We start from the raw sequence: 24,571 nt of genomic DNA, 5'->3' as shown, positions 1-24,571 counted from the left end.
TTACAGCGTAAGGCTGGAGACCAAAATAGATAATAGGATTCCTTGAACAACTCCAAGAGGGAGAAAGTGTGTTAAAAATAGAAAAACTGAAATACAGAAGGAAGAGACTCACAGAGCTAGCCAGGCCTGGGACTCCGGGTCAAGCAATTCAATTCACTCCTCTCAGGACTATTTTCCGTCTGACCTCCCTGCCTTGTGTTTTCCAGAACCATGTGAGGGCCAACCCAGGAAGGTGGCGTGGATGAGCGCTCAGAGGACCTGCCTCCTCGTCTTTGCCCCTCTCAGCATGGAACAGAGGAGGCCCTGGCCATGGGCCACAGAGGTTGACAGCTGGTCTGTGGTCTTGCTCTCAGTGGTCTGGGTGCTGCTGGCCCGCCCAGCGGGCGGCATGCCTCAGTTCAGCACCTTCCACTCTGAGAACCGAGACTGGACCTTCAACCACTTGACCGTCCACCGAGGGACAGGGGCAGTGTACGTGGGGGCCATCAATCGGGTCTACAAGCTGACGGGCAACCTGACCATCCAGGTGGCTCATAAGACTGGGCCGGAAGAGGACAACAAGTCTTGTTACCCACCCCTCATTGTGCAGCCCTGCAGTGAGGTCCTCACCCTCACCAACAACGTCAACAAGCTGCTCATCATTGACTACCCTGAGAACCGCCTGCTGGCCTGTGGGAGCCTCTACCAGGGAGTCTGCAAGCTGCTGCGGCTGGATGACCTCTTCATCCTGGTGGAGCCGTCCCACAAGAAGGAACACTACCTGTCCAGCGTCAATAAGACGGGGACAATGTATGGGGTGATCGTGCGCTCCGAGGGGCAGGATGGCAAGCTCTTCATTGGCACCGCTGTGGACGGAAAACAGGATTACTTTCCCACTTTGTCCAGCAGGAAGCTGCCCCGTGACCCCGAATCCTCTGCCATGCTTGACTATGAGCTACACAGTGATTTTGTCTCCTCCCTCATCAAGATCCCCTCTGACACCCTGGCTCTGGTCTCCCACTTTGACATCTTCTACATCTATGGCTTCGCCAGCGGGGGCTTTGTCTACTTCCTCACTGTTCAGCCTGAGACCCCCGAGGGTGTGGCCATCAACTCAGCTGGAGACCTCTTCTACACCTCGCGCATCGTGAGGCTCTGCAAGGATGACCCCAAGTTCCACTCCTATGTGTCCCTGCCTTTCGGTTGCACCCGGGCTGGGGTGGAGTACCGCCTCCTGCAGGCTGCTTACCTGGCCAAGCCTGGGGACTCCCTGGCCCAGGCCTTCAATATCAGCAGCCAGGATGATGTGCTTTTCGCCATCTTCTCCAAAGGGCAGAAGCAGTACCACCACCCTCCCGATGACTCTGCCCTCTGTGCCTTCCCCATCCGAGCCATCAACTTACAGATCAAGTACCGCCTGCAGTCCTGCTACCAGGGCGAGGGCAACCTGGAGCTCAACTGGCTGCTGGGGAAGGACGTCCAGTGCACCAAGGCGGTAAGGAGGTGCTCACTTCGCTCTATTCCTGATCTAGAGTTTGGGCTCCAACTCTCCATCTTGTGCCCTATTGCACAGCCTGTTCCTAGACCACCAAGGGCCAGAAATGAGAGAGGTTTTCAGGTTCATGTTATCAGGTGGTAAACAATAACACAGAGTCTGACATATACCAGACACTCGGGGCGTGTTTGTTGATCCACTGAGTCATTCCAAATACAGTGGACCCTTGAACAATGAGAGTCAGGTTGCTGACCCCCTGTGTGGACAAAAATTCACTTATAACCCTTGACTCCCCCAAAACTTACTTAATGGCCTGCTGTTGACTGGAAGCTGTACCCCTAATATAAACAGTCAATTAACATCTATTTTGTATGTTATATTTATTACATACTGTGATCTTACAAGAAAGTAAGCTAGAGAAAAGAAATGTTGTTAAGAAAAGCATAAGGAAGAGAAAAAACAATTATAGTATTTATTGAAAACAACTATGTGTAAGTAGACCCGCACAGTTCAAATCTGTGGTGTTCAGGGTTTAACATACATGTATCAAGTGTCCATGCCACACCAGGCACTGCTGGCTTCAGCGGTGACCCACACAACAAAGCTCCTCCATCCTCATGGAGCTTTCATTAGTGAAGCAAGACAAAAAAATACATAAAATACGTAGCCTGTCAAATGGTGATGATTGCTGCAGAGAAAAATAAAGCAGAGAAAGAGAAGAGGCAGTACCTGACAGGGTTGATTCATTGAGAAAGTGGCCTTTGGACAAAGACTGAGGAAGGTAAGGATGTGAGCCATGCGGGTACCTGGGGAAAACATTCCATAGAGAGGGAGCAGCAAGTGCAAGGGTTAGAGGGCATGCCTGGTGTATGTGAGGAGCAGCAAGGAGGCAACTACAGCTGGACTGGAGCGTGTGGGACAGAGTGGGAGGAGATGAGGCCAGTCAGAGGCAACAAGGATCAGACAGTGTCCATGCAGGGCCTTGTAGGCCACTGTGAAGCCAAGTTGGGGTGTTGAGTAGGCAGGTTGATATGGAAGCCGGAAGAGAGGGAAGGGAGTTAAGTTTGACTGGTAGATTACAAACTGGGGAAACATAATCAGGTGTTTGGGTAAAGGCAAAAGAGAGGAGGAAAGGGAGCTCAGGACCCAGAGCAGATGACAGCAGGGATTAAAAAAATCGGTGGTGAGCACTGTCCTGTCGGAGGGTCAAGTTGCTGCCATCTAAGTGGTCACCATGACACACCCATCCATTATCCATCCATCCATCTATCATCCACCTGCCTACCCACCCCTTTATCCATGTATTCATCCATCTCTCCCATTTGTTACCATCCACCAGCCTATTCCTCCATCTATTTAAAAAGAGAGTATCAAAGGTCTTCCATGTGCCCAGCACTGTACCAGATGCAAACATAAAAAGACAAGATCACTACTCTCACATATTTCATAATCTAGTTGGGGGTGGGGGGAGAAAAAGAGAGACATATCTCACAGTGTAGTATAGTTTGGGCTTTAGAGACAAAGACCACAGTTCAAATTTCATCGGTGCTGCTTCCTGGCTTCAGAAGTAATTTAACATTTTTATTTCTACATTACCATCTGTGAAATGGGAATTACAATGCCTACCTCATGGGATGACCAGGTGAGATAATATATGAGAAGATTTGCACCATGCCTGGCCTGTGAGGTGTACCACTATTAGCGCACTGTTAAGCCATGTGAAAAGTGTTAAGGGAGATTTCTGTGCAGAGTGCCGTGAACTCTGGATCTGCAGCCTGGGAAAATATAGGAGATGAAGCGACCCATATGGCCGCCTTCTGAGTTCCTGAAACTGCAAGTGCCTGCTACTGGGACCAAAAACACTGCTTAAAGCAAGAAAGCAGATGCCTCTTTCTTCTGCGCTTCTAGTTCCACTGTCCTTTGCTTGGTATGATAGGATATTGGTTAAGGCTATAGGCTTTGAAGTCCAATAGATTTGTATTTAAAGATCAGTTCTACCTCTTAAACCTGTATGACTTTGCACAAGTTGTGTACCTGGTCTAAGCTATAATTTTTCATCTTTAAAATAGAGCTAATAAGACCCTGTTTATGGTTCTTATGAAGATCAAATAGAAAAATGCATATAAAATTCTTAACATAATACCTGGCACATAATAAGCATTCAGTAAATTGCAGCTATAATTATTAACATTAATCATAATAACAACCAGTTATTTGCTGTTATTTCACTTTTGTAAAATGAACAGGTTGAACTAGATAATCTCCAAAGTTTTTTATGGCACTGAAATTCTATAACCTGTGGCCCCAACCAATCAGGAGAAGTGCAGAGGACAGGAAAGGGTTAACCCCCTGGCAGAGTCCTGCCTGGTTCCTATTGCCCAGAGGGGAGCTTGTCAGGAGGAAACTGCTGATTCCTGCCTGCTCCTGAGCCAGAGAGAAGAGGAAGCTGACACCCTTCTCTGGCTCCAGTGGCTTGCAGAGAAACAAGCCCGGGCTAATGACCAAAGAGCAGCAAAGACCCTGGGAGAGAGGTGACAGCAGGTGAGACCAGAACCTCAGAGAAAACAGCCCCTCATCACCACCCCCACTTTCCTCCCCTCAGCATCATACTATTCCAGTGCAGACTTTACCCAGTGAGAAGGGGTGCTATAGGAGGGACTCTTCGTAATCCAAGGAGTCCCAGACAAGGATCCAGAAGCATTTGGTGGCCTTAGGCAGGGCTAAGGGTTGGTGAGAGAAGCTGTGGTCCCAGGGCTTAATTTTGACATGATCTTTGGACAAACATGGAACACTCAGATGAAGGATTTAAACTTTCCTAAAAGGGGGCAGGAAAGGGACTATCATTCATTAAATACCAACTATGTATTAAGCACTGTTCTGGTCAATTTTACGTTTTTATTGTTTATGCTATTATAGATGTCCCTTGATCCCCAATATGACTCTATGAAGCAAGGATTATCATCCCCATTTGACAGATGGAAAAACAAAGGCTCATAAAGACTATATAGCTTAAATCCACACAAATATAAATGATAAAACAAGGATTTGAATTCAATTCGGCCCATATGACTTCTGAGTTAGTTGGTGGTGAGGACGAAAACAACACCAGGTGTTAGCAGAGAGTTAAATGGGACCTTGGTTCAGCAACCTTGGTACTTGAGTTCTGGCTAAGAAAGAATTCAGAGTTGAGACTGAAACTATAAGAGAAAGTTTATTTAGAAAGTCACAGATGTAGAAGAAGTCAGCTGTAGAAAAAATGGGCTCAGGGAACAAGTTACAGAGGCAAAAGAAGGGCCCTTGGAGCTTAGGAGGGAGAGGCAAAGAAAATGCGCCTAGAGTAAGGGGGTGGGGAAAAGGGGTGGGGAAAGGTGAGGGTGTGCTCCCTGCACTGGGTCCTCCATCTTGAGGATATTTATCTGGAGGTCTCAGGGGAAGATCCCACTAGAATATTCATCAGCTTTCCAGGTGTGTCCCTTCAGGGTCATGGTCTGTACTGATTGGTTGGTGCCAGGGCAAGGGGTCATTAGTCAATGCAATTGGTCCTAATGTCAGCCATGGTGTAGCTTGTCTGATTTTGTTGCTTTTCTGGGCCTGGGGGCTTAATGCTTAAGGGCTGTTCTCTAGACCCCTTGTTTATTCCCCCTGTAAAGGAAGTCTAACCTGCATGACTAGCAACATGCCAGGGGCTAAAAGGTCAGGAGAGGGTCCAAACTGTATGGCCAGCGATATGAAAGGTCAGGGGGTCTAGACTATATGACTAGTGATATGTTAGGGGAGGAAAGGTTACCCTGGGGGAGAGGTCCTTGTTTTCCCAGTTTTGTCCCTTGCTAGGCACCCAGGGCTTTCTGCCCTGGTGACCTTCTGTACCTGACTATTGTCCTGCTCTGCTCGTGTGTGTCTAACTGCCTACCACAAGCCTGAGTTATTTCTGTCTAGCCATGCTGCTTTAAGGACAGCCATGCTCCAAGATCTCATCATTTGAGGAAAAGTGAAGGGGTATCAGGTGTTTGGGAATATCTGACAATTTAGAGGAGAGAGAAAAATGTCAGCCAGTCCCAAGAGCTTAGGCTCAGAGCAAACTATTTTCCTTATGGACTGGCATTTCCAGTTTCAGGAGAGATGTAGAGAAATTCACAATCACCAGCAGATTTTTGCTTCTGTCATCATTTCTCAGAAACTGGCTTGGTCTGTCCCTGTGTCCAGACTCTCTAGCCTTATTGGCCCCAGGAGAAAATGGGAAATAAACTACAACCATGAAATTGAGGACTTTCAGAGCTGAAAGGAAACTTGATGATTACCTGGTCCAACCCTTTCATGTCACAGATGAGAAAACTAAGGCTCAGAGAGGGTATGTGACACATCAGGGCCATGTGGCTCGATGGTCCTAGAGACAGGACTACACCTTCCAAGTCTTCCAGGGCACCTGCTGCCTGTGGTGTAGGGATAAGCAAGACAAGAAAAAAATGCAAAAGGTGGTAGTGGCTCCTCTGGCCTGTCTTCCTAGGGAACAAGAACTTTCCACATTGGCTTCAGTGATGTGCTGGTAAATATTAAACAACTAGCTCTATGCAAGCTGCGGTGGTGGTGGTGGTGGTGGTGGTGGGAGCCTTGACTAGAGCATTTGCTAATTTCCATGATGTAAATGCTCCCATCATAGCTGATTTCATACCACCAGTGTGATGTCACTGAATGTAGAGATGTACAGTCATCCCTCATGAGCTGGCTCCAGTATACCCCTGTTTTACTCCCTTCCTGAGAAGCTCATCCCTTCTGGGGTGAGGGGTATGTTTGGGGGGTAGTGATGGCTCCATCTTACCAGAGTTCACAGAGTTCAAGGTCATCCTTAACCTAAAAGTTAGCTCTCTTGCTTAGAGAATACACATACATGTAAACTCACACACACAAGGGCAACACCTCCATTCCTACCAACAGCAGGAGCATCAACTCTCTACAAAACACCAAGAATCAGAAGACACAAGTCTCTGTTCCTGTGGACCTCAGAGAAGAATGAAAGGGAAGACCCTGGCTTAACAATTGTGTGCCCTAGCTTATTCCAAGCTAGGCTTATTCCAAACCAGTTATTCCAAGGAAATGAGGCTGTTGACAAGTTTTGCACCAGGCAGCTCTTTCCTAGTAAGTGTGAAAGGAGGAGGTTGAAGGGAATAGGTTGCAGGTTTCTTCTCCATGATGCTTTTTATGCTAGAACAGTCATTTCCTTTCTCCTCTGAGATGCCTTTCCAGACCCAGAAGAAACATGACTCTTTCTGGCCCAGAGTCTGCAGCCTTTGCCCACAAGATTCCAGTTGCATGGTCAGCTGGGGCATTTCAGAGGACCCATCACAGCCCTGCCCCAGAATAGGCAGTCTGCAGAGAACACAAGCCTTTTACCAGCCCCTGTCCTCAGGAAGCATAGTTTTTTTTATTTATTTAACTGCATGAGATACTAGAAGTAATCAATTTTACATTCCTCCCACCCCAACAACCCCAAACAGGCTGTTACTGGTCCAGTTTATACTTAGAGATACTTAGCAGTAAAGGAGAAGCTAGATTTCAAGCCTCTCTACTTTCTGTCCAGCTATTTTTTCATTTGCTTAAGGTGGTCTTTCACAAGTGCCCTAGTCTCTCCTGAAAGATACTCTTTACCCAGAGGCACACCTTCACTCTCTCCAACAGTCTCGTAATAGGAGCACCTGAGCATGGCTGAAGACCTGTACCATACAATAGTGGAAATCATTATATAACTTAAAATTCTTTTGTATGTATTATTTCATTTGCTCCTCAACGATTCTCTCAGAAAGGTGGGCAGATAGTTTGAAAGATGAAGAAACTGAGGTTTATATAGATTAAGTAAATTTTTCAAAGTATAAGTTTCTGTTCAATATCAGGATGACCCTTTTCAACCTATCCCTAGTATAGAATGTGGTGAATAGTTGGCTTAAAAGTCTTGATGCCCAAAAGGAGGCCTTGCATCCCAAGAAATAAATAAGAAATTCTCTCCAGGCTGTAGAAGTGCTGGGTTGCTGTCACTGGACTGAATCTCTACTGTCTAAATAGAAAGATCTCCACAAAATGGCATGGTCCACAGGGACATTAAAATTATCAGAAAATGAATTTAAGCAACTGGCTTTATAAATGATTCCTGGATCCCTTGACAGAAAGTGAATGGATAAGTGAGGGAGGCTGCTTGTTCCTCTCTCTGGTTTCACAGGGTCCTCTGTGGGCTTCGTGGATCAGGTGGAGAGATGTTGTTTGCAGCATGTGTAACGACCCTGCACCCATGTCACACCTCTCTGAAGCCAAATGTCCCAGGGCTGGCGGTTACGGGTGAGCTATAGACTGACCGCCATGACTCTGCTGCTATTCACCCTGACTTCCTCCTCTTCCTTCCAGCCGGTTCCCATCGATGACAACTTCTGTGGATTAGACATCAACCAGCCACTTGGAGGCTCCACTCCAGTGGAGGGCCTGACCCTGTACACCACCAGCCGGGACCGTATGACATCAGTGGCCTCTTACGTTTACAATGGCTACAGCGTGGTTTTTGTGGGGACTAAGAGTGGCAAGCTGAAAAAGGTAAGAGTCTGTGAGTCCCAACGCACTGATACCCACAAGTGTGAGATGGGGCTCTCAGCTCCTCAGCTGGGAGCCCCTTCTGGAAGGTAGCTGTTGGTGGAGTTTTAACTACAGGCAACTCTAATTTTCTTAATTTTCTTGGTGGAAGGGGTCAGATAGCAGAGTAGGTAGGGATTAATTTTGTGGCTTCTCTTCTAGCTGTTTCCCCCAAGCATTTGTCAACGAGTGGTCTAGGAAATACAAATATATTTCAATTTTGCCTACACTTCAAGGATGTAGGAAGGTGCATCTGCCCAAGGGAGAAAAGTACTTCACTCTGTATCTCCAAGTCAAGTAGAAACAACTTGACTTTTTGATTCTCTGTGTTACAAATCCCAAATATCACAACTTCCTCCCCACGTCCTGGAGAGTTGATTGTGCTGGTCAAAAGTCTGTGTGGAGTCCAAAGCAGCTGGTTGAAGCAGATTGTGGATCTCCATTCTGAGAACATAGGCAAATGGTGGGGCTACTCTCTGAGGGCACCTGGTGCCCAGCTAAGAGGCCATGCTTCTGTCTTTCCTATTCCTGCAAGTACAGTGTCTAACCCATTCCTCCCCCAAGACCTGAGCTTCCTGGAGGAAGTAGATATCTTACCCATGCCTGCCCTGGGCCCTTCTGCCAGCTGGAGGGCATGGGCTGTCTGGGCTGGCAGTGCAGGTGGCCTCTTGTGCGGCAGGCTGAAGCCAGTAGCTTGTACCTGCTTGTCTAGTGCTTAGGATGCGGAAACGGAGCACAGTCTGGTTCATTATGTGGGATTACAGCTGCCGCATTCTTTCCGGTCCCAGCTAATCCCCTTTTCCCAAGCTTACCCTCCTGCTACCTTTCCCCAGTCCCTCCACCTGTGGATCAAAGCACAGGCAAGACCTCACCCCATCTCACACTTGATGTTGACATCACCCCTGTAGCTCTTCCCTCTTAATCTAGTTAGAGCCTGGGAGAGAAGTTGTTTGGGATGTGGAAGGAGGAGGGCAGGGAGGGAGCCTGAAGAAAAATTTCCATCATCTGCTCATTCTGAGTTGCTGCCAGAGGAGGTGAGAAGAACTGGCCTGGGTTTACAAGGAGGTGCTGAACCTTCCAGACCTCTTCTGCTTCTCATGAGAGCAATGCCCTTTAACCCTTTTCTCACTTGGTGGGGAGGTTGCTCCCTTTTCCTGGGCTGGGTCGTCTACTCTGCATGGGACTGGGGACCCTGACTTGGCTTTTAGGCACATGGAAGAGAGGATGAGTGTGGTCCTTGTGTTTGCTTTCCTAAAATGCAGGAGGAAAGGAGCTGCCTTATGAGATTTCACTAAGTTTTAAAAGTAGCATATTCTGCCAGGATAGGGCTCTGAGATTGGCTACTTCCCTGCTCAGCAGGCTTCCCTATACGGCTGGGTAGACCAGTCCTTGAATGGGGTCATTGGGCCAAGGGGCCTATGGGAGCTGAAATCCAGCCTCAGCTCTCCTTGTCAAGCCATGTACCCTGGGGTATAAACATTCACCCAGAAGGGCCCTTTTTACTAAACTGTCTGCCTATAGAGACCACCTTTTACTATACCACACAAAGGCTTTCTGGGGACCAGCAGTAGCCATTGGTGTTCTGGGTCATTCATGTAACTCTGTCTCCTTTATTCTCTTGAAAGTTTTATTATAAGCAGGGTTCATGCCTTTTTCTTATTCATTTCCTTCTTTCTACCTAATTTTTTCACTGTGTGGCTACACATGGGATAGAACCCAAAAATGTTTTGCAAAATAGAACCATTCTCAAAGTAAACTTAGAGATTGTCTGGCCAGTATTCTCATTATTCAGCAGGGAAACTGAGGCCCAGAGAAGAAAAGTGGCTTGTCCCAGTCTAGAGACTAGGGCAAGTTGCTTCTTGCCCTGACACCCAATTTGACACCATTTTTACTTAAAGAAACAGACCCAGAACCCAGGGATGGATACTGAGAACAATCTTTAGATCCAGGCTTAATATAGAGTTTGCCAGGGGCTAGTGCTTCCACTCCTTTGGGTGTTAGATCTCAGTTAAGGAGTTAGTGTTTGCTGAATGTGTGGATGAGGACTGAATAAAGGAAGAACGACCCAGCCAGACTCAAAGGGACCCTGTGATGACCTTCCCCATATCTCTGTGCATCTTGCACAGCACACTCAGGGGCTGCTTGGGGCATCTTTCCAAGCCACGCACCTAAGCAGGGAAAGTTCTCCAAACCCTGGCAGACAAGTCGCTATGGAAGCAAGTCTGCGGGTTCGAGGGCAAGGCTGGGAGCGTGGCTGCCCACAGCTTGTTCCAACCTGCAAGTTGGCAGCTCCTTTTCATTCTTCATTTGCCTTTCTTAGACTGTTTCTATGAGCTCATAGTATCCCTTTTTCTTCTCTGTGCAACTCGCCCTTCCTTTCCACCCACACTTCTTTGAGGCACCTGGTATTCACACCCCGGTTCCCGCTGGCCTCCCACTTACCCACCCATCCCGCTCCAGAGAAGTGGCCCATGAGGAATTTATGGAATGTCCCCAGGAAACCCTTCCATGGTCCAGGCCCCATGGCTCTTTCAACACAGGAAGGAAAATGAAGTAAAAAAATAGCTAAGGGTGTAGAGCGGGGAGGGAAGCAGGCTGTGTCAGAACGACGCACTTGTTCCCTGCCTGACCAGGCGTCTGTTAGACTGCCCAGCCCTCATCCATTGCAGCCCACAGGAATAGGATGTCCCTGAGTGGAGAAGTTTAGAGGAAGCAGAGACTTATGAGGAGTGCATGACCATGAGGTGCCGTTATGCGCTATGTCACGTACTTGCTCATAGACTATTCAAGGCCACCGCCTTCTGAGCCACAAACATGCAAAAGAAACAGGCAGGAAGAGGACAGGACCTCAAAACCAAGATGGGAGATGTATAATGCTTGCAGAGGCTAAGGGTCAGTGCGTACAGGTGGTAAGAAGACAGGTGAAGCTTCACATAGATGGAACAATTCCAGAGAAACCAGCTGCAGTAGAGTGATAATCCTGGAAGGCTTTATCAGAGAGGACGATTACCAGGCTTTGCTTAAAGACTGAGCTAGATCAATGGCTGAGTAGGGGGTGTGAGGGAAGTGCCCTTTAGATCCTGAGTGCCACACTGACAAAACTCAACGCACCTACATGGAGGGCCTACAGTGCATGGGGGAGCTTGTAACGTGGCACAGCAGAAGGCAGAGGCAGAGTGCTGTGAGAACCAGGCAGCAGGTGAGAAGGATCTTGGGATTTTCACTGACCACAAGGTTAACATGAGTCACCTGTGTGATACAGATGAGCAAAGTTAATTGGCCTTCAACACACTAACAGAAGGACAATTTCCAGGTTATGAGACATGGTGGCTCCACACTGGAGATAATATTGTAAGAGGGCCTTAAGCCAACTAAAGTGTGAGATTAACAAAAGTTGAAAGGATGTGGAAGTCATGCTATACAAAGAATATTGTTAAAAGGACGTTAAGCCAAGGTAAGAAGAGTAAAAGAGGAGAAAAGACAGTTTTCTTCAGATACTGTAATTTACTGAGCACGTATTATGTGCCAGGTGTTACTCTAAGAGCTTTATACTTATTAAATCACTTAATATGTATATAACTCCATGAGGAAGGTGCTATTATTATCTCCGTTTTACAGATAAGGAAATGGAGGCCAAGAAAGGTAAGGTCCCATACCAAGTAAATGGCAGACCCAGGATTCACAGCCTGCACGCTCAGTCATTAAGCTGTGGAGGATGAATCAGACTTATTTGGTGTGACCCCAGAGGGCAGAATTGAGCCAATGGGTAGGAGTGACAGTAGATTAGATTTCCACTTAAAAAAAAAATGAAGTTTCTTGCAGCCAAACTGTCCCATAATGGAAAGAGCTGACTCAAGAGGGAGTGAGGTCTCAGTCAATGGAAATATTCAAGTAGAGACTGGATGGTCATGGATCAGGGAAGCTGTAGAGGGGGCTCCTCCACTAACCACATGACCTTTTCAGTTCTGCTGCTAATATTTCTCTGCTTTCTTTGGTAGTAGTAGGTGATAGGCCAGCAGGTTATGGCAGGGCACAGGAGCAGAGACAGAGGCCAAGGCCCCTGGGTGTGGGCTTTGAAATCATGCCTGGGTTCGAGCTTGCCCTCAGAGTGTGGTGGAAAGTCCCTCAGGGTCAGAGTAGGTGCTTGGCACAGGCAGGAAAAGGCTTCGCCAAGGTGATGAGGGCAGGATCTTGGGCAGCGACAGCAGGGTGTGCTGGGCAGGGTTGACTACGATGACATCCCTCTTGGCTAAGAGCAGGCTTTGGGAGGCCAGCGAAGGGATGCTGGGAGCTAATACCAAAGCAGATGGAAGATGAGCAGTGGCAACAGGAACTGCAAACTCATTTAATTCAGCATCTCAGGTTGAAGGGAGGAGGCCAGGAGGCCATTGAAACACAAGCCATGGGGCACAGGAGAAGGCAGAAGCCACCAGGATATGACAGGAAGGACTCCCTCCCTCCTTCCTCTTTGAGGCAAAGTTCCTATGGTTCCTTCTCTCCATTTGCAGCTGTTGAAACTGCTGCCTCAGTCCAGGCCTCCTCTAGCCCCCTGGGGCCTTACACAGCAGCAGGAAGTATTGGCTCTCTCTTCTCTCTCCCCACTGGAAGCCTTGCCTGCTGCCCAAGGGTTGGCTCTGTGGCCTGTACCGTCCTCTGGAGCATTTGAGTAGCGCCCTCCTCAGACCCCTCACAGCACGTAGTTTTGCTCTGACAGCATCTGACATGGTAGCAAGTACAAATGTGTCCACCTCCCTTGAGATTCACAGACCCTGGAGGTCAGGGACCCTCCTTTCGTATTAATGTCACCCACCCCCAAATCCAATCCAACATCTCTCATATATTAGGTGCTCATTAAATTTATCTCAAGTTATTGGGTACCTTCTCCTTGCCAGACACCTATTTGCACAGATTAGAATAGATCAGACACCAAGAGTGACTCCTGTTGCCGTGGCTGGCTTGCAAAGGAAGGAAGTTATTGTGTGTTGGATAGTCTGGACCGGGAGGAGGAGGCAGGAGGGTTCAGTAGCGGTGGGATGAGGACTCCGGGAACGAGAGAACTGCTGATGGGTAACAGGAAATGAGTTTGTTGCTGGTTAACAACATTTGGGAGAGGGAAGGGTGGTACTCTCAGAAATGTTGCCTGGGGTGGAAGAAGGGGCTGGCACTTATACTGTTGCTGGAGATCCCTAGAAAAACATGGGGGGCCATCGCCTCACCTGGATCAGAGGTAGGCCTGTCTGCAGCGGACCACTCCCCTCTTAGGCCTCTGTTTATAGGCCTCCTGGACATGTCTGCAAATCCACAGAGACAGTCCTTTTCAAATTCTGGGGTGTGGGCGGGACTGGCCTTTTTTGGCACTACCTTATTTCCTATTAGCCAACAGCCAGCTGCAAAAATGCCTGTGAAATTCTTGAGGAAAATTCTTTCAGGCTTTCCCTAAGGGACATACCAACCCAAGGTCTCCGGTCTGCAGCCCACAGGAAGCCCTGACGTCCCAGTCCTATTCTTCTCTTTGCAAGCTCACCAACAATTTGCTAAGCAAAGCCAGGAAAACTGTAAGCTTCTCGTAGTAGCAGCTTGGATGCTGGAAAGAATCCATCAAGAGCATGAAGGTATTAACTCTCCCAGGCCCCGGGATTATTGCTCAGTTATTTGATAACACTGATTACTTACAAGATACCTTTCCATGCTCCTTGCCATCTTCCCTAAATGCTTCACTAAGTGTGGTGTCCATTGCCTGAGTCTCTGCCCCATTTTACAGATATGCAAATCTGAGCCACAGAGATGTTAAGTACCTGGCCCAAGGTTATATGGCCCCTCCATTGTGTTGACATTGGCGATTATACTTCCCTCCCAAAACACACATAGAAGTTCCTAACCTGTGACTTGACTCCCTCATGGGGTGGAGTTGTCTTGGCAGACAGAAGGCCAAGTTGGATGAAACGCTGAGAATCATGACTTTCTCCCTGTGCCAACCCCACCAAACAATAGCCACTCATTCCTCTGAGTGGAAATGATTCACTCGTCTCTCAGTGTGAACCCTGGATCCTGTAAACAGCCAGGGCTGCGGGTCCAGTTCCAGGAGACCTCCTGGCTCTCCTGGCACCTGTGACTGCTGAGGCCCTAACTTCCTGGGCATCTCAGCGGTGCTGGGGTTGGGGGAGCAGGGGTTGGGAGCAGACACCCTCTCCCCCTTCCCTGGAGCCTGATGGAAGGGGCCAGTGGTGGCTCGGAACTCACCACCACAGTCCTAGGAATGAGTCTGGCTTCCTGCCCAGGCTCCTGCCTCCAAACTCGCTGTTTGTTTTGTTGTTTTACAGCCCTCTAGAGTCCGGAGAACTTGTCTTCTGAAAGCTGGGAAAGGCAGCATTTGGTTGGCACAGGGAAGGCGGAGTATTTACAGAGTCCCCCACTCTCCTGTCCCCTGCCACCACATCCCCCTGCTTGACCATGACAGGTGCAGAGAGGGGGTGTGGGTTTCTATCCGGGCCCCCAGCTGACCCCAGGGGAGGAGGTTGTGATCTCCCAGAGCCATGCTGAGAGGGAGAAACTGAAGATTCATTTATTTTTTGCACCTTTTGTGTAGCTCTTTAAAAGCTTCAATCTTGGACAATCCATCAGTCTGTGTGCTCAGCAGGCTGCTTCACATCCAAGAGTTGGCCCCTCAGGGCTTTAATCACAGGACAGGTGAAACACAGGGAAGTGTGTTTCAGGGATGGGGTGAGGGAGGGGTGGAGCTCACCGAATTCAGGTGACCCAAATAGGCTGTGCAGAATTTCCAAGAGGCCAAGGTACTAAGGTTACAGAGCTCTCAGCTTTGGGAAGACACAAGCCACAGGGATGCACACCCTTTTAGGCCATCGAGCCTCACCTGCCTGCGGAGCAGGGTGGGAAGGGACCTCCAAAGACCAGCTAATGCAGTCCTCTGCCTTCAAGTACAAACTGATTTGCATAACAAAGAGTTTATGGGATGAGGTTATGGGATGTTACCCTACTAACTCCAGCCGACTGGCTGTGTGACCTCTGAGCTTCAGTTTCCTCCAGTGTAAAATGAGGGCAGTTATACCTGCCTCAGGAGACTGTAAGGAGGATTTAATGAAGTAATCCATTATTGAACAAAAACTTATTGTGTACCTACTATGCGCCATTTGTCGGCTATATAGTAGTGAACAAAGCAGTCAAAATTTCCTGTCTTAGTGAAGACTACATCTTAATGTGGGAAGACAGACAAAAAAATATATAAGTAAACACAAAACAGTGTGTTTAAAAGGAGAATAATGGCCCTGGCTGGTGTGGCTCAGTGGACTGAGTGCTGGCCTGAAAACCAAGGGGTTGCCGTTTTGATTCCCAGTCAGGGCACATGCCTGGGTTGCGGACCAGATCCCCAGTAGGGGGCGTGTGAGAGGCAACCACACATTCATGTTTCTCTCCCTCTGTCCCTTCCTTCCTCTCTGTCTAAAAGTAAATAAATAAAACCTTAAAAAAAAAGGAGAATAATGAAAGCATGGTGCCGAGCTGAGACATATGTGTGCTTAACTATTACTACCATTGCTACTTAACTTGTGAGCCTCAAATTTTTTTGTCTGTAGAGTGGGAGTAATGAACACTTTGCATGGTCCTTGTAAATGCAATCAAGCACTTAGTCTAGAGCTTGGCACATAAGTGCTTTCATGATTATTCCCAACATTTTTGAGGTTTCTGTCCCCCTACCCCCAAAGCCCACTCTACTCTGGCTCCCTGGGGAAGAGGAGCTGTCATATCAGCCTCCTTTTTAGTGACATGTTTGCAATGTCAGATGGAGGAAGAGAATCCTGTCCCCTGCCCCCAGCCCTGAGTCATGGGAAAATATAGTGAGAAGACTAGACCAGCTGAGCCGAACTAATCTAATCCTGCTGGACATTGGCACCAGCTGCATTAGTCACCAGTGGGAGCTTTCCCAGTCCGCTATCACTGAACAATATGTACCGCCCCTCCCCCAGGGCAGGGCCAGGGAAGTGGCAGTTCCACTCTTGCAGCTTTATAAAACTAACTAGAACAGGGCCATTCTGTGCCTTTTGCATGCTCCCGAGGCAACCGTAACATCCTCATGCTGCACAGCTCACCTTGGGTTAACTGTGTGATCTTGAGAGACTTCAGTTTCCTCAACTGGTCTACTAATGCTACCTTGTGAGATCGCTATGCACGTCAGACATGGGGGGATGTAAGGTTACCTAATACAGAGGCTGATGCACAGTAGGTGCTTAATAAATGGCAGCCATTGCCGCTATTACCACTCTCGCTGCGAGCATGACTCTCACTAGTATTGCTGTTACCATGCTTTTCTTTCAAAGGCCCAGCCAGATTTGTTGGTTTTTATTATCTCATTAATCCCATAACATTTCAAATGAACAGGAAGGGTTGGGTTATTTCTCTGCTCTGTTGCACATGGTAATACTGAAACTCAGATTATGTTCTTACTCAGGGTCACAGGGTAAATAAAGGGAAGATGTGGGAACTGGAACCAGAGCTACAAATATCTCAGGTGGAGACTGGCCCAGCATATACCTAGGTCATTTGTGTAGTTCAAAGACAGCAAAGCTAAAAGCTTGCAGCTACTCGAACTTCTCTTTTCTTCTTGTTATCATGTCTAGGGAAGCAGGTGCAGAGATGCAGGTGATAAAGGTCAAATCAGGTCTGTCTTTCAGAGTTTCTTCTTGGGATTCTGTCCCTCTCCTGGTCCTAGCTTCCAGAAAGGTTTCTGGACTCCAAAGTAGAGCAGAAATTTGGAAGCTGTTGTCTCTGGAGTTGTCCCAGTTAGCTATCACTCTTTGATACCACATTCTGGTTTTCTATTTCAAAGGCCACAGCCACCTAACCTGTGGCATTCACAGGCTTTAGTAAATAATCTGGACTTCTCACACTTCACTGTTAGGGTGGGAGAGAGCACAGCTGAGGAAGGAGGAGAGACCATGGAGTTGGGACCCTGCAGAGGGGTGGGGTCCCCAGGGAGGAAGCAGACTCTCTCACAAGGTCAGGAATCTTTCTCTGATTTTATAGCTAGAAAGGACCTCAGAAAACTTGTCTAGCCTACAGACTTTGGGCAGTTGAGATGTTTAATCTATTTTATGGATAAGACATCTGAAGCCTAAAAAAGGTTAAGTGATCCGCACAAAATCACCGAGTCTTAGCAACAGAGGCAAGACTAAAATCCATATCTTTAGATTGCAATTTTTGGATCCTTCTTTCTATATCAAATGGAAGAATATTCCCTCTGCACAAAACATCAGACTAACCTCTGCCTCTCTCTAGCATGCAAGCATTCCCTAAGCAGAACCTAAATTGGTCTGGAGATCACTCTACCCAGGGCAAGAGTCTCACTGAGCTTCCTCTCCCAGGCCTGACCATGGAGCCTTGCTCTGGGTAACCAGCCTCCCTGAGCCCTCACCCCATGTGTCTTGGGAACCTTACTAGAGCCAGGCCAGCAAGGAGGCCTATTTAACCACAAAATTCTTGCCTTGGAGCTCACAAGTTTTGACAGATCAGAAGAACAATGAATTGGGAATCTCAAGTCTTACATGTTAACTCTCTCTCTAGGTATGACACTTTTGGGGGTATGGGGGTCTTAAAAATTAATCACTTGCTCTGTGCTAAGCCCTGGGAGAGGTGTTTTGTTTTGTTTGTTTTTTCAGTTGGGCCTCACAACTAGTCTTATAAAAATTAATGTTATGTCCGTTTTCCATATGAGCAAATTGAGCTCAGAGTCAGATAACTTGCCAGAGTCACATTGCTACCAAATGGACAGCTGGAATTCAAATCCAGATCTCTCCAACTCCAGACCTGTGTTTTAGCTACCAGCTTTTAGCACTCTGTTGGCCTTCTCTAAGATTCTGTCTAGTCCATCTATAACCCACCACCTGCCCAACAGAGAGCTACAAGGAGATGCCAAGAGGAGAGTGGAAGGGCTAACACTTTGCACTCTTTCTAACAAGGATGCCCTGGAAACCAGGGACATGGCATCTGTCACCTAGGCACACGCTGCCTTGTATCATTCCCCTCAGGCCTCCTCCTCCCCCTCTGTACCCATCTCAGCCCAGGCCACGGTGGATGGGGTGGCAGCCTTTTGTGCCACACACAGTCCCAGCTGACTCCCCTTTCTCCAGGCATCATTGTTTGCTGTGAGCTTTCTGAAGGGGAGACAAAGGAGTATTGCCCACAAGGCCAAGAGCTGCTGTGTAAAGCGAGGGGCCTGGGCCCATCACCCGTGCATTCCTTGGAGCCTCAGGGCTCTTCTTCAAAGATACTGTCTGGTATCTTTTGTGTGCCAGTCATACCTATTCAGAGCTGGCTGGGCCAAGGTTTTCAAGGGGAGGAGGACGCTGAAAAATGGAGTCATTTTCATCTAGCAAAATTGGAAGAGACATTAATGCAATAGTTAACAGCAAACCACGTCTGGGGGGAAGGGCCAGAACGCTTGTTCTCTGTTTACAGGGCTTATGCAATTCCATCAATATTGATGCCTGATGTCTTTGATTCTGACACTAATCATTGCTATGAATTAAATTTGCAGCCATATAATTAGGATTGCTATTAATAGGGCCCTAAGCTAAGTACTACGATGCAGCATGTCTTTTTCTTGATAGAAAATGGCATCCTTGGAACTCTGCTAATGGGGCGCACCTGGGCTTTGCCAAGAATGATGTGAAAATTATACATTCTGTATTGGTATTGGGCCTTTACTAAAATACCAGCAAGCAAAGGTGAGGCTGGAGGTAAGGCTCTCCTGCCCAGTGCTGTGGACAGCAGTTAGGTAACTCATGCCCTTTAAAGTCTTTCGGAAAGGTGCTGGCCAGTGTGGCTCAGTTGGTTAGAGCATCTTCCCATACACTGAAAGGCTGAAGGTTCAATTCCCAGTCAAGGCACATACCTAAGTTGCAGGTTCGATGCTTGGTTGGGGTGCATACAAGAGGCAACAGATTAATATTTCTCTCTCACATCGAGCTTTCTCTCTCTTTCTCTGTCCCTCCCTTCCTCTCACTCTAAAGCAATGAAAAAATGTCCTCAGGTGAAGATTAAAAAACAAAAAATCGTTTTTTGAAAAACATCTTTAGGAAAGAATATGCCAGAGCCAGTGTTGGTTGCTCGTGGTCAAGCCTCAGAGAGATCACAGTCAGGAAGATCTTCCTTAAATCTAACCTAACGCTAGCCAGTTTAGCCTAAGAGACTGGATACTATGATGGTTTCTTTCTCAGACTTTAAGGTGGCAATGAACCAACTGAGGAAAGAGGAACATCTCGTTATGCCCTACACTTGGTTGGACAGGGCTGAGCCCAACTGGGCCTCATTTCTGGGTAGATGATTGGGCAAGACCTCCACTTACAACTGATTCCAAGGGCCCCCACCCAGAGAGTTCTGTGAGCCACAGAGCACCCATTCACCTCACACAGGAATGAGCTTACCACTGCACTTGGTGGGAAAGGATGAGCTCTCTCATAGCAAGACGCTTCTCCAGGTGAATGTGCAGCATTTGTTCACTGCGGAGCCCAGTCTTTATATTATCATCAGGCCCGCAGTTCAGCGTTGGAGACTCCCGATGCCCCATCACCCCCAGTTTGAGTAATCACGTGTCACTGTGCACACAGGTTCTCTAACCTTTCTCCAATAGCACATGTGGTGCCCACACCCATCCCTGCCGCTTCTTCACGTGGAATAATAATACATACCACTTGGCATAAGGGATGCATTATGCCCTGCTCTTTTGACCTTCAGACGGGAAATAATTTTCCATCCAAATCATCATTTATTGATTTTTTTTTCCTTTCATATGTTTAAGTCACTGTGAGAAGACAATGGTATGAGTTCAACTCCTAACCCTACTATGTTTTAAGGATGAGACCCTGGCTAAGTTACTTTCCCCCTTGGAAGCTTAGAGTTGAGAATTCTCATCTTTAGAACAGAGATAACAATATCTACTTTATAAGGCTTAGAGTAAGGTTGAAGAGTGATCGGAATTACTTATCATAGGTCTTTTATACCGAGTAAGGCTCCCCATCCCCGTGTCTTTCTCCTCTCACATATACCCAGTTGGAAAGGACAACGGGCTGGCTCTTGGCACCACGACATTCAAAGGAATGCCACGTTACTTTCCTCCCATTCTCAGGGACAGCACGTGGAAAATTAACTCTTCCAAAGCACATGGCGAATGGGAGCATGAATTCCAAATGCCTTCAGGCTTTTTTCTCACCACAAACTAAAAGGCTGAACAGGGGCTTCTTGCCTGACTGTAGGTGCCCTAGTTTCTGCTGTCTCTCCTTATTCTCCAGTAGTCCACGGTCTTAGGTGAACTGTTCACCCTGGAGCTCGGGGCCCACAACTCCAGGATGGCTCTTAGGCGCTGAGCACTTCAGGGGCGTGGAGACAAGGGTGAAAGCATCCTAGCATCACCCAGAATGGATGCTGTTCTATTACATAAGATTCTTATTCACTCTGCCTTCTGCCCACCTCCCACACTGTACATTTACCCATTTTACCCAAGTGCACACTTCAAGGCAAACACGTGGATGTAGCAACTGGCCAATATTAACCACAGAATGTGGGCACTTCACCATCTAAAACCCTAGGGAAAAAGTATGTGGATAAGTCCTCCACCTGAGTGGTTCATTAATTACCAAACAACTATTTTACTCTTCATACCTGGAGTTGAGCAGAATGGAGATTATTGTTGGGTTATTGTTGGTAATGCTCCTGTTTTGATTCCCACTAAGCAGAGAACATAATTCAATCCTCTTAATGTTGGAAATTAGCCTGATGTTGGGCAAGTGCATAGTTACTCATACATGCATCCAAGCACACACTTAACATAATTATCCTCACCCTGTTCTGTTCTCTTGTTATTTGCAAGATCTTGGATGGATGATACAACCCCCCCCCAAATTGACTGACCCTATCTGGCAATGGGATGCACCCACAAATCCTCCGGTACCTTCAGTCTTTCCAAGAGTCCAACTGCACTGGGAGCCATAAAACACTGAGTGGCTTCGGTCTCAGACAGAAAGGTGGTATCCCCAGAGGAATGACTGTAGAGAAGTAGAGGAAAATATATGCCCAGCCTCCCCCACCATCAAATCGAAGAAATAAAAAAATCTGTCTCCTTGGTACCTCCCCAATATTTATGTGGGAGCTCAGCAGACACCCCTGGGCTGCAGCCAGCCTGTGTATTAGCATTAGTCCATTACGCTTTTTATGATGCATGTTGCCCACCCAACAGCCCTCCCTCCCTCCCCCAATGCAACATTTTATGACTGTCCTTTTCATTTCTGGAAAGAGCCTCATAGAATGGCAGATACTTGCTGTTTCCCCATTCTTTGGGGAGCTATTTGTAGGCAGACTGTCCCAGGCCATAAACAACAAGAGAAAAACCACAACCACTGGCAATAAATGTATCCAAGGCCAAGGAGGTACAAAGAATGGGGAGGGGGGCTAGGGTGAGTTTGCTGGTGTCTGCATAAGCCCAATGACTAATGGGTATGGGGTAGATGCTACCTACAGAAGGGGAGTCAAGGGCTGGTGCAGAAGTGGAGGCCACTCTTCCAGATTTCCCCAGAGCTAGAGGGAAGTCCTATCACCCTCTCTCATGCCTGGCTCTGCCACTAAGACCACTTGTCCTTTAACTGCAGTCACAACCAGTAAACTTTCCAGTAAGGAGTGGATGGTTCCCTTTGACATTTTTTTTTCCTTCTAGCTCATGTTGCTACATAGGTTACCAGGGGCCACTCATCTCCCATTGAATCTTCTACAGTAGATCTTGGAGGATCTTCCTGAACATTTCTCTGCTTTCTTGCACCCTTTCTCCCGATGACAACCACCCCAACCTCTTCTTCTTCCCTTCTCGCATACTCTCTTCCCCTTCATCATGCCCAAAGCCAAGCTTTACTGCATGTGATGCCACAGGAGACAGTACCTGGACCCAGCTTTGCTCCAAAAAGGCACCCATGAGAGGAGAAAACCAACTTTCAGATGAATAATTGGTCCAGTGGAGATTTCAGATTCTTCCTACACATACAAACAGCAACTGAGTGTGGGAGACAAAGCAAAAATAGAGGGGGTGGGCGGGGGATGCAGAAGGATAGCCAGCAAGGTCCTGAGCAATTAGTACATTGAGGAGTTTTCTTCCTCATCAACCTCATCTTAGAAGCAGGACGTACATAGAGGATGGATGTGATGGGGTTTTTTTTCTCCTCCTTATTTGTTTTGGACTCCACATCAAATGGAAACACACAGATGAAAGTGATGTTCATTTAAACTGTCTGTACACATCAGACTGCTGGAGATAGTAGCTATTATACTACGTGTATTTTTTTTTTTTTTTGGCAGTAAGCTGCTCAATTATTTATTGGATACTGGGCTTTAATCTCATAAACCTGCCGTGGGTCCCAGGCCCCGGCAGCCTGAACGCTGCATAAAACACATAGGTAGGGCAGGCTGCACAAAGCACTCCAGTGACTCTGGGGGAGACTGGCATTTCCACTCAGTCTTTCCCCGCAGATCAGCTCTGTAACAGTAGGCAGTCCCAAAGAAGAACCTCCTCCTTTTCTCGTCTTTGTGAATTGGAAGTTGATTTACATCTGGTAGCAGACAGGAGACACAACCTGAGCACAAAGGACCAGGGGAGAAAGTTCCCAGAGTCTTTTTCCTTGGCTGAAGGATAGGAAGGAGCCTTAGACAGCGGAGCAGATGATTCAGCCACTGGATGCTGCTGAGATTTTCTAGAACCTAGTGCCCTAAGCTATGAGGTTCCCCTGCCATCCCCAGGATTTATGCGTGGATGACACTGAACAGATTATTTCATATCTTGGGCCTCAACTTGACCCTGTTAAGCAAACATGATCCCCATTATCCTCCCTGGTTTCCAGTCTGGAAAGCAATTGTCTTGGTATATCTCCCAGTTAGTCTCTGAATGCCAAATTTATAATAACACCCATAAACTTGTTTGGTGGTTTGAGGCATAAGAAGAGCTTTCATGTATATATTACCCACTTTGAGCTCATCTAGTAGTCCTAACAACCCCATGGGCTGTGATCCTGTGGATAAGGAGACTGGCCTCTAGGGGTCAAGTGATTTGCCCAGCATCACCCAGGAATGACACTAAATTGGAACCTGGATGGCCCATCCTTTGTCCATTCTAATCCTAGCCCAGATAGGTGAGCTCACTAGCATTAAGCTAGTGAGGAAACTGAGGCACAAATCGCCTCTGACACCTGGGCCCACTGGAGTTGGCATTGCGGGAAAAACGTCATTAACATCAATGCCCTCATCACAGAAATGCGAGCATGAGAAGGTTGGGTTTTCCAAACCCTGGGCCTCTGCTCTGTTTGAGCACTTGAAGCAATGCCAGGACCGTCTGGGTTTCGCTGTTTATTGTTCTGCAGCCATTAACGTCGTATAACTCTCCTTTGCAAAGTCGCAGGGGCAGGGAGATCCAGTAGGAAGACAAGGCAGCAGTTAAGGGCACAGGGTTTTTAACGTGAATCCAGGATTCAGGGCATTCTGTGATCTCCTAGAGAAAGATGTTACGCAAACATTTGTATATCTATAATTTTTGTGTAGGACGACCATTGCTTCCATCACATCCTCAGAGCTGTCTACAACCCTAAAATGTTAAAACCCTTTGTCTAATGAGACAAGTGTTTAGACAATGTGCCTTTAGAGTCCCAGGGTGACCACTTTCATTCCCCAGTCCCACCCTCTGACATATATATACAGGGTCTGGCACAAATAATGCCCCCTTTTTATTACAAAAGCTTTTATTATAAAATCCTAAGCATGTGATTCTGTAACATAACAATAGAATACTCAAGCACACCATATGACATTGAGGTGAAATATTCAAATTAAAACTATAAATTATTACACCCATGTTATTACCCTACCAACCACACTGCAGCAGGCGTTACTTCTGCCAGACCCCCCCCTGTATAACATGTATATATCAGGGTTATAAGTGTGATATATTTGTTGTTGTTAAGAAAAAGGTTTCAATGAGAGATGATGAAATGCGGGGCCTGCCTGCCTATCATGCGATGTGTGCCCCTTATAACAGGCGTGCATACACCATAATCACCACCTGCCACACACACATACACACACTCCCACCCCCCGTAGACCTGGTGTCAGCAGAACAAGGCGATGCTGAAATAACCCAGATCAGGGCCCAGAGGTGAACCAGAGGACCAAGCAGGGAGAACAGATCAGGCACGGGGGAGGAGTGGGCTGTCGAAGACCACACCTGGGGGAGACGGACTACAGGTCCCTCTTTCTTGGCTGTAAAGCCTTTAAATCAGGCAGCACTGCGGGAAAAGGACACCAAATCGGTGGCTCCACATGCATGTCCAGAAAAGCAGATCAGGCCAGGAGGTAGCAGTCCTATCAGCTGGGTGGGCCTAACCCAGTCCAGAGGCCAGGGGAGGGGTCCACACGGGGAGGGTAAGAATTGCCTCCTGGAACCTCGATGTG

General features: G+C 47.5%; 1 protein-coding gene across 1 annotated transcript in view; it reads left to right on the top strand.

Moving 5' to 3' along the window:
• Positions 1-24,571, top strand: part of PLXNA2 (plexin A2) — a 204,498-nt gene that overhangs the window by 24,391 nt on the left and 155,536 nt on the right. Inside the window, exons 2-3 of the mRNA XM_045187301.2 lie at positions 207-1,474; positions 7,865-8,047. Of these exons, the coding sequence (XP_045043236.1) occupies positions 242-1,474; positions 7,865-8,047 (1,416 nt within the window). The 5' untranslated portion in view covers positions 207-241. The remainder of the gene's footprint in view (positions 1-206; positions 1,475-7,864; positions 8,048-24,571) is intronic.

The sequence above is a fragment of the Desmodus rotundus genome, chromosome 12, assembly GCF_022682495.2.
Source record: "Desmodus rotundus isolate HL8 chromosome 12, HLdesRot8A.1, whole genome shotgun sequence".
Classification (NCBI taxonomy): domain Eukaryota; kingdom Metazoa; phylum Chordata; class Mammalia; order Chiroptera; family Phyllostomidae; genus Desmodus; species Desmodus rotundus.
Note: the sequence above shows the minus strand (reverse complement) of the source record. Positions and strands in the feature narration are given on the sequence as shown.